At 43.8% G+C, this 10,787-nt stretch overlaps 1 protein-coding gene across 2 annotated transcripts; it reads right to left on the bottom strand.

Annotated features, from left to right (window-relative positions):
- Positions 1–471: 471 nt before the first annotated feature.
- DAZAP2 (DAZ associated protein 2) lies at positions 472–4,770 on the bottom strand. Of its 2 annotated transcripts, none has more exons than XM_036866497.1 (4): positions 4,627–4,770; positions 3,513–3,631; positions 2,852–3,097; positions 472–1,926 (listed from the first exon to the last, which is right to left on the bottom strand). In XM_036866497.1, the coding sequence occupies exons 1-4, from the start codon at positions 4,637–4,639 to the stop codon at positions 1,798–1,800; spliced, it is 507 nt and encodes a 168-aa protein (XP_036722392.1). In that variant the 5' UTR covers positions 4,640–4,770; the 3' UTR covers positions 472–1,797. The 2 variants fall into 2 exon arrangements, with proteins under 2 accessions (XP_036722392.1, XP_036722393.1); XM_036866498.1 differs by having other exon boundaries at positions 2,929–3,097.
- Positions 4,771–10,787: the final 6,017 nt, after the last annotated feature.

Raw genomic sequence — 10,787 nt, 5'->3', positions numbered from 1 at the left:
TAAATATATTGCCTCCATTGTTCAAGCTCAAGTCCACCCAAGGTGAGACCCAAGAGTTGAGGGATCAATCTTGGCAACCTAGATTCCAGGAGTTTTCAGTATTTCTCCAACGGGATTTTGGAAAAACTGAAGGTCATCCTGCTAAAAAACATCTTCCTCAAGTCAAACTTAAGGGCAAGTTAGGAGAATCAACTGTTCCCTTATTTCTAAGTTTATGTTCTGAATTCCTCTGGCATAATAGGCTCATAAGAATCTGAAAGAGCTTAGGAAGTAAAATGAAGAAAAGTTAAACATCTAGAATGGAACTCATGAAAATGGTCAAATCCTAGCCTTGTACTCCTGCATTTAGTTGAAAGTCTTCATTTAAAAAACCAGAATGACAGCAGCACTTATCTGAATTCTAGGTGGGATATAAAAGAAGATATATACAGAAGAGATCTAAAAACAAGCTGAGTAAAGAATCCTTGAAGGTGAGGTGTAATGCAACTTCATCACTTTATTCAAATCTTCAAAATAGTCTTTATTCTACATTTTTAGTATAAAAAATCCACAAGTTAAGTGCACCACAGTGTAGAGAGAGACATACAACGCTGAACTTCCATAACAGTCAATGGTACAGTCAAACATCACATGTACAGAACACAAAATTTAGATGAACTGAAATTATAAGATAAAATAAAATAAAATCCAATTTTAGAGAACAAAAATCAAAATATTAAGGATCCCTGAAATATTCTTAACCCTAATGAGATTTCACTGGACTCAAGTCATTTAGTAGTGAGGCATTCACAATATGACCCCATTAACCCAGCTCAGGAATTCTTGGGAGCCATGAGTGGCTGCCATCAGACACTGACAAGAAATGGTAACCAATTTTTGATCTGAAAACTCCCCTTAATTTGGCTCTAGAGTCATCAGGCTTTTAAATGCATCCTCCTCCTTGCCCCTCAAATTATAAACAAACTGCTGTTTACAATACAGTTTGCATCCTTTGTTAAAACAAAGCTCAGTTTTTCTGGCACCAAAGCAAATTTGGGTTTGCAAATTTGGTTCATGTATGAAGAGACAACCTATGAGGAGGGTCCAAAAGGCACCCTCCACTTTTGCTTGAGGAGACGCAAAAGCAGAAGTAATGGGGTCTGTGCTTGGGGCACAGAGGGGGTTTCAGAGGATCCTTTGTGAAAGACTAGTTAAAAGATGACAGGTGGGGAGAAGTGCAAGGAGAGAAGGAAATTAGTCTGACTGGCTTTCTGTCCTGCACCATTGATTCAATGGAGATTGGTGGGAAGGAATGGAAGACGAGGGTTGAGGGTAGGACGTGGGGCAAAGGACGGAAAGGAAAAGGCAGATAACTAATGCGGTTCATTTATAACAAGTAATATAAATCAAAGACTTAAAGGAGATTAAAGACCAATCAGAATAATTTGGCAACTTTAATTCTTAGGAAGATCAAAGTTCCCTCCAAACCTAATTTGATGTTTTATTACTAAAAGCAAAGACCAGTATGGTACAGTATTACTCCGGAGGAATTAAAGGAAGATCCTTAGGGCTGCTTTACCCACATTCATTTTATGAATGGATACCTCCCCTACCTCAAAATGCTTTAGGGCGGTACTGCTACCATTACGTGGTTCCTTATTACGTTTGAAAAGTGCCTGAAAGTTTGGGCACCAGAAAGACACCCCAACAACATGTGTCTAAACTGCAACTTCAGGTTAATATGACTAAAGCAGTTACATTGTGAGAAGTGCTGAAGGTATGTGATGTCTTTCCCGGCACAGAGGTGGCCTTGGTTCTTCACCAGATGGTGTAGCCACCATCTGAGCCACCCATGAAGAAGTTTCCCTTCCGCTGAGTTACAAGGACATTGGCTCCCTGCATGACTGCGAGCTGAGCAGCATTGGGAGGGCATCCAGGGGGAGGAGGCTGAAAGGAAAAGACAAGGTTGATTGGACACGGGGCAGCTGTGGAAGGGAAGTGGACAAAGGTGAAAGAGGACCAGTCAGGAAGACGGCAATGTGCTAACCCGTGGCATCTCGAAGAGCTAGCTGTGCCACCAATTCGGGTACAGCAGGTCTCTAGTCTCTGTGAGCCCAAAGATATAAACAGGAAACCCACTCATTTAAAGGGTTCCAGGTCCAAGATAAAGCCTATGGATACCTTCTGAGTGTGGGTAGTCCAGACCCATAGGCATTTTCAGGGCAGAAAATCACTCCTACTCACGTTCTAAAATACAGGGAGCGGGTACTAGGTCCAGGGCCTTATGTCACAGGGTCCAACAGTTTTCAAATGGCCCTAGATAATCTGAAAGCTCTACCTGATGACAGCATTCTCACCTCATCCCTAGCCTGTGGTTATTGAGTAGATGATCCTAGCAAGGACCATTTGGGCTCTAATTCTCATACATAGGAGAACTAAGCAGGAGACATAACTAAAAGCCCTAGTATCTTTCTAAATGTAATCTAATGGGGATTGTGCATTCTATTTTTTAATCATCATGGTTCCTAATACAATGCCATACTGATAGCAAATATTAAGTAAATGCTTATGGAATGAATGAGCAGTGTTACTAGACCAGTACCAAAGTGAACTGGGAAAGCAGCAGGCAGGACTCCTAAGACAGGAAAACAAAGGAATCTGATTAACTCAGACACCAGTGAATGTGCCAGATGCTACTGACTTGCCACAGTTCTCCTGCCCCCTCAAGTGCTTTCTGCCTGACTACTGGATGTCAGTACTTGCACCAATACCAGCAACTATTACCCAGGGATGATGAAAGGATGACTATGTAGTCATTTCAGGAAGTTAAAATAGGCAAGGGTTGAGTTTTTTGTGACAAAGTCATACTCACAGGAATGTTTCCAGCAGTAGCACCAGCTCCAAATCTGGCACCTGCATCATACCCTCCTTCCACCAGCACTGCTGAACCAGGTGGATAGATGGGACCAACTGGATAATAAGCCATGGGGATTGTGGAACCTAAAGGTCCAACAGCCACAGACTGGGCCATGGGAAGATACAGTGAGGCGCCAGGAAATGCAGCTGACATGGTGGGGACTGTGGCAGCCCCCGGGTGCACAAAGCTCGGACGATAGAGCTAAAAGAGGCAGAAGAGAAGGCAACTAGTTACTTTATGACATTCGTATTTCAGATCTCTTTAATGAGTCAATTCTTAATTCTTCTTGTGCAGATTACACTCTGAGTTACACAAGTTGCCTTTCCACTGCCACTAAATATTCTCCTGGATCACTTCCTGCTATAGCTAATGTTAGGCTCAAGGAACGCAAACTCATCTTCTTAACCTCAGCCTGTGCCAAATAACATAAAATAATCAGATAATGCATTCTCAACCCCAACAGAAATTGCTGAACTATATAATGTTTTAGATTATTCATGTGAGCATTCTTTCCTGTTTGTGGAGAGTAAATAAATGTGTGGAGTCAGACTTAGCTAAAGACTGAAAACATGATCCAAGAGTATTCCATTAATAAAGTCTAATAAACTGGAAGCACCTCTGAGTAGGCAGGTGGAGCATCAGTGTAGGGTGGAGCCTGAGGAAGATGCAAAGTCTGAGGGTACACAGGGTTCCCAGGAGGCTGCACCGGGTAGGTTGGCTGCGTTGGATATTGACCTGGAAGACAAGAAAACAATGCATGTTGCCTACAATACAGAGTCACCAAAATAAGGCAGGGCATACTGGGTAGCTAACCTAGCCGGAGCAAGCAGAAAGAGATTTGCAAACAGACCGACTGCCCTGAAGGGCCTGATCCCTGGAGCCAAGAAAATAAGCATCCTCTTTGCACCCTTATAACTGAAGATGCTGGATTCTAACTGGACAGGAAAAGCTCGTTCCAGGAGAAGACTGGTGTGAGGGGAAAGTCTAGCTGGGCCCAAGATCCTTCCAGAATGCAGGGCAGCTCTGGGAACCCCTTCTTGCTGATGTTTCAAGAGTGTGTCCTGTCTCTCTACTCTGGGTGGTCTCCAAAGGTCTCGTTGTAACTGACCAAGACCTCATGAGTAACAGTGGTTGTGGTCATCGACCTCACAGGTTCCTACTCAAGGTCGACTTCCAAATAAAAAAAGTGAGTGGTGGAAGTAAACCTTGAGATCGGAGAGGGGGTTGAGGGGAATGTTCTGACACAGGAACCGGCAGACTTTCTGGCCGCCAGCGAGGGTAAGGGGAAAGAGACCCGTCGGGCCCGCCTGGCCCGCCCACCAGCGCCGGCACTTCACTAGTTAAGCCCGGGGGCCTGCCTGTGGTTCCGGAGCGCGGCGCCCCGCCTCTGCCAGCTCTCCATTGGCCCACCCAAATCTCACCTCTAGCTCCCCATTTGCTCCTGCAGATGCCCATCTCGACAAGCCTTCTCCCCCCCCACGCCCCCCCCAACCCGAGCCCGCAGCTCCAAACTGCGCCACAGAGTTTAAGGGGGAAAGGGCCGGGAGGGAGCGAGCAGCCGTAGTTCGGGGATGACAAAGGCGTCCGGCGAAGCCCCGGGCACTGCAGCTGGCCCAGGAGCGCGGCGCAGCTCTCCCCAGGCCTGGCGTCTAGTGACCCTGGGCTCCCGGCCCGCTCGCTCCGGGCCAGCACTACTTCCCCCGGCGGCCTCAGCCGCCCCCTGTCCTTGCCTTTGCTGTTCATGGTGGCTGCGGGTCCGGTTCGGCTCGGCGTCGCGGACGGTTATTTTTTTCGTCCTCTTCCTGTTCGTAGTCACTTCCGTGTCACGTGACGATTTGTCCGCCTAGCGTCACCCGACGCCCGAATGCCGCTGCCACCGGAAACCCCGCCCCTTCTCCCGGCCTCCGGTAGCTGGAGGGAGGGCCCACGTGATCCCGCCCGCTCGTGTTGGCCCCGCCCACTGGGTCTTGTCCTCCAACCCCTACCCTTGTCTCTCGACTGGAAGAAAACCAAATACAGGTATTGTCTCGAAATAGGAACTTCTCTCTCTTGGGCGCTCGGAGGCAGTACCATTAAACTATTCTCCGGAACCTTTTTCCACCTACGCACAGCACCTCAAGGTCATCTCACCTTGACAGTCTTTCCACGAGGGGCATAGATTTCTACAAACGTCTCTAACTGCCTGAGATACGCTCCCCTCCCTAACCCTTGATTTATTGATCACGCGTTCCCCTCACTCGAATCTTCGCTGCCTGTCCTGCCGACAGACGGTCGGTATTTATTTGTGTCGCTTTCTCACCATAAAGAAGGGTATGCTGTGTTGTGTCCCTCCCGCAGCAGCTAGCACTAAAACTGGCATACTCGTGGTACCCAAGGAGTGCCTGTGGCCCGGCCCTTTGGTACCTGTTACAGGCACCAGTACGGCACCTTACGTGTATTTTCTCCGTGTTATCACTTCTCTTCTAACTTAATTGTTCTTAAGGGCAAAGATGCCATCCGTTAAGGCAGCAATTAAGTTTTTCCTTCCGTTCTTCATTTTAAGATATCTGCTGAGCGCCTGCTATGTGCAAGTACAGAGATGGAGCTGAACAAGACAGCCCAACACTATTTCCTCATGGAGTTTACATTCTGTACTGCAGGAAGAATATTAGAAAAGCATCTGAAAAGTGAAAGCTTTGGAAAGAAAAGTCCTCAGTAAACATTAGAAGCCTGATAAATACTTGCTGATGAATGACTTAAACCACTGAAAAGAGCTGTACTCACTTCAACTCAGCAATCCCTTGTTTTTCTCTCCAGTATCGTATTACAGTTTGCAGAGCACCCTTAAAATGCACGATTTTATGGGGTCATCACAGGTCTTCACAGCAGCCCTGTGTGGCAGACGGGGCCTGTTTGATCATTCCTGTTTTTCAAATGAGAGAATTGATTAAAGAGATTTGCCCTAAGTCACACAGTGAGCAGGTTACAAAGTCAGGTCCTGTATCCTGGTTCCCAGGTTCCCAAGTCAGTTTTGTTTTGTTCTTATCACTTCACTCTGCCTATCATGGCTAAAATACTCTAAAAGCCCAATTTCCAAGACTATGTGTATTTGGAGTTCTTTTAGGTTCCTTCCGTTTCAGTAGATTCATATTGTTTATTTAGTTCACATTAATATTAGTATGTTAAAGCCTATGATATTTACCTTTTCCTGTATTTCTGACTCTAATCTTGAAGGCAGGCACAGTGTTAGATATTCACTCATTGAACGGTTCTTCAGAGAACACTAACAAATGCCAGGCACTGTTCTAAAACAAAACAAAGCTCTGGCTCTCCTGAATCTCACCTTCTGGTAAAGGGGCTTGCAAACTTTTTGGACCAAAATTGACAGTAATACACTTTAAATCATGACCCAGTACACACGCATTTATAAATATACGTAACTGAAAATTTTATGATCTGATACCTCCTTCTGTGTACGATGCACTGTCATATTTTCTATTTTCTCCTATTTCCTTTTTTCACTTCTGGTTGTGATTTCACATCCTAGTAACAAGTCAGGACTCACAGTTTGAAAAACACGGGTTTTTTTTTTAGTGGACTTTTACCCTCAGGGCCTTGCATTTTTCTTAGCATGAAATTTGCAAGCAGTAGTTGGTTAATTTGAATGAACATCCTTGGAGGTCAGATCAGTCAAATCTTCTTCCTTGTAACCTAACTCTTACAAGTCAGATCCTAAACTGATTCCACCCTAAAGCCTAAAACTGGAGAGGTCATTAACCTATACCCATCCTAACCTGTGCTCTGGGCCTCAGAAAATAAAGGAGTGTACCTGAGAAAGGAAACTTACCTTTTTTCTCTTACTGGGCCCTCAGTTAGGGACCCTGAAATTGTGTTGACTATAGCAGCCCACGTCAGTGAGAGTGTAGGAGAGGGATGCTAGCTAGTTCCAGTCCTCACTGTGTCACCAACTAACTGACTTTGGTCCTCGTCTCCTCCACTCCCACTTATTCCTTGTCATGTAGGAGTCAGATACTGCACCACTGTCCTTGCAGATATTATCCACCTCGTGTCCATAGCAGACCAAGGAAAAGTGCAGGCAAGCAGACTGTATTTCAGAGAGGTTAAGTAGCTGAACTAAGTTACACAGCTGCAGAGCCGGTGTTCAAACTCAGCTTTGCTTGATTTTACAAGCCTTGTTTCTAATGTTTACATTGTTTAATCTATTTACCTTGTTTTTAATCTGCTGCCTCCCAAAGGTCTCAATTTCATCATCTGCCAGAAAATTCACATGATCCTTGTGTCACCTCAGGCTCTAAATCTAGGCTCTGTTTTAGGGAAGGAAAAAAGCAAAGAAGAGCCTGAGAAGGCAGAGGGGAAGTAGGCCAAGCTGATAATCAGGTTGTAAATTCTGATCAGGCCCTAGATAAAAGTACAAATACTTCTACTGGATGGTAAACAGCCATTGCCCCAAGCCCTCTCCCCAAATACCCTCCTCTGCTCCAGCCCTCCACTGAAACCCCTCCTCCCCAGACCTTTCCATGGTCCAGTAATTAAAGGGTTAACTCTTTTTTAAATTGTTTTTTTTTTTTAATTGTTTTTTAATTAATTAATTTAGCTGTGTCGGGATCTTCTTTGCAGCATACGGGATCTTTCGTTGCGGCGTGCGGGCTTCTCTCTAGTTGTGGCACGAGGGCTCAAGAGTGCGCGGGCTCAGTAGCTGCAGCGCGCAGGCTCTCTAGTTCTGGCACGAGGGCTCTAGAGTGCGCGGGCTTAGTTGCCCCACGGCATGTGGAATCTTAGTTCCCCGACAAGGGATCGAACGCATGTCCCCTGCATTGGAAGGCGGATTCTTAACCACTGGACCACCAGGGAAGTCCCTAAAGGGTTAACTCTTGACACCCAGGAAGCCTGCAGGACCTAGCTCCAGCTAAGACAAGCTGCCTTCAGATTGGTCAGTGCCTCCTCTACAGGATGTTAGGTATTTTGCTTAACACGCTGGGACCAGGGTCTCCTGAAAGCCAGGGTGGAGCCAAATAAGATTACCAACAGAAAAGAAGGGGCTACAAGCCGCTGTTTTCTCTGGCAGGTGGGATTAAGGGGCATCTGGCTACTTTCTTGAACAGGAGTCAAGAGCCTTTCTGTTTTCCTCATTCTCCTTGGTCCCCCAATGAGATGAAGATGTCATTAAGTCATCAAACATCCTTTCTTGAGTTAATTTAACAACTATTTATCAAGCATCTGTTATGTGCCAGGCCCTGTAATAGACACTAGGGGAACAATAGTGAAGAAGCACACTTAGTCCCTATCCTCATGGAACTTAGTCTACCTAATGGGAGAGACAGAAAAGTAAACAGATAATCAAAATATAGTGTGATTAATGCTGCCATAAGGACAGTATGGGGTGTTATGAGAACACCTGGGTGAGGTATCTAATCTTTTCTACTGTGGTCAGGGAAGGTGTCATGCCGGCAGGGATGTCTGAGATGAAATCTGAAGGGTGGGTGGAATTGAAGCAAGTGAAGAGGGTTCCCCAAATAGGGAACAGTGTATGCAAAGACCTACAAGTGGGAGGGCTTAGGGAGAGGGAGGATGTGACAACAGTTCAGTATGGCCGGTACATGGAATGGGAAGTGAGGACTGGTCAGAGATGAAGCTGAAGAGGTAAACAGATGCCTTTCCGTGCTGGGGGCCTTGGAGCCCGCGGAGGATTCTATCTTAAGATAATGGAGTCTATCCTACAGGCACTAGTTAGCCACCGAGAGTTTTCAGCAGAAAAGTGACATGATTATGTTTTTATTTTAGAAATATCTTTCTGGCTACCAAATGTAAACTAGATTAGAAAGGGGCAAGAGTTGAGGTGTGCCTGGGAGACACAGGATACAATGCAGTAATTTAGGTGACTGATGATGGCAGACTGGCCTAGGAAAGTGGCATTTGGGTAGAAAGAAGTGGGGGGATTCCAGAAATATTTAGGAGGCAAAGCAGCTGGACTAATATTGGGATTAATGTCCAGGGTTAATTAACAGGATTAATGTCAGGGATGAAAACTCCATAAAGTCAAAAGAAAAATGACAAATTGGAAAAAAAAAAATTTGCAATTTGTATCACAAAGGGCTAATTCCCCTAAATATTAATAGCTCCTAGAGATCAATAAGTATATGGCCAACCATTAGAAAAAGTAGCTGGGAGGAGGGGGAGTTAGATGAAGGTAGTCAAAAGGTACAAACTTCCAGTTATAAATAAGTACTAGGGAATGTAACACGATACAGATCATTAACACTGCTGTACATTATAAATGAAAGTTCTTAAGACAGTAAATCCTGAGTTCTCATCACAAGGAAAAACATTTTTTCTATTTTTTTAAATTTTGTATCTGCATGAGATGACGGATATCCGCTAACTAAACCTATTGTGGTCATCTTTTCATGATGTACGTAAGTCAAATCATTTTGTTGTACACCTTAAACTTATATAGTGATATATGTCAATTATATCTCCATAAAACTGGGGAAAAAATTTAACCAAATTTATAAAAAAAAAAGTAGCAAATGACATTTACAGACAGTTCACAGAAAAGGAAATGCAAATGGCTTCTAAACATATGAAAAATGTTCATCCTCACTCTTAATAAGAAGGCAAATTAAACCACACAGATACCATTATCAGATTGGCAAAAATCCAAACATTTACTAACCTCAATTGTGAGGCTGTGGATAAGCGGACGCTCTAATTTATTGACGGTGGGAGTACAACTCCTATAGGGCTGATTTGGCAAATGTCTATCAAAATTGCAAATTACCATCCCCACTTCTAAGAATGATTCCTACAGTTATATTTGCATTCATGAGAAATACTGTGTATATAAGGCTGTTTACTGCAGCATTGTTTGTAATAGCAAAAGATGAGAAATAACCTATATATCCATCAATAGGGAACTGGTAAAATAAATCTTAGTATATCCATATAATTAAACACTGCATGGCTGTAACAAAGAGCAAGGAAGCTCTCCAAAATATTTCATAAACGAAAACAAGGCAAGGTTCAGAACCATGTGCTTAGCATGATGCCTTTTGTGTAAAAGAGCAGGAAAACTATATTCATTAATATTTGAGTAAAGAAATTCTGGAAGATTACACAAGATACCTACAAAAGTGGTTACTGGGTAGGGTGGGGAGACAGAGGTGGGGGTGACTTTTCACTATACACCTTAAAAATTTTTTTTTAAATTTTTGAACCATGTGAATGCTTACCAATTCAAAACAGTAAAACAATGTTGGCACACCTATTAAAATGGTTAACATTAAACAGACTTTCAAGTGTTGGAGAATATGTGGAGCTACTAGAATTCTCATGCACTGCTGATAAGAATGTAAAATGGTACAACCACTTTGAAAACAGTATGACAGGACTTTAAAAGTTATATATACCATGTGATCTAGTCCTTCCACTCCTATTAACCCAAGAGAAATGAAAGAATATGGGCACACAAAGGCTTACCCATGGATATTTATTACAGCTTTATTTGTAACAGCCAAAAACTGGAAACAGCACAAACGTCCATCAACAGGTCAATGGATAAACACATTGTGGTGTTGCTATACAATAAAAAGGAATGAACTGCGGGTCCACACAACAACATGGATAATCTCAGTTATGCTGAGGGAAAGAAACCAGACAAAAGAAGAGTGCACACTAAGGGATTCCATTTATATAAAATTTTGGAAAATACAAACCATAGTGATAAAAAGCAGAGCAGTGGTTGCCTGTGTAAAGGGATGGGGAGGAACAGGAGGGAATGTTCCTCTTTGGGAACGTACTTCGGGAAGCTTTTGGGGGTCATGGATGTGTTCACTATCTTGACTGTAGTGATGGTTTTATGGGTGTGTACAAGTGTCAAAATTTATCAAATAGT

The sequence above is a fragment of the Balaenoptera musculus genome, chromosome 10 (genome assembly GCF_009873245.2).
Source record: "Balaenoptera musculus isolate JJ_BM4_2016_0621 chromosome 10, mBalMus1.pri.v3, whole genome shotgun sequence".
Taxonomy (NCBI): domain Eukaryota; kingdom Metazoa; phylum Chordata; class Mammalia; order Artiodactyla; family Balaenopteridae; genus Balaenoptera; species Balaenoptera musculus.
Note: the sequence above shows the minus strand (reverse complement) of the source record. Positions and strands in the feature narration are given on the sequence as shown.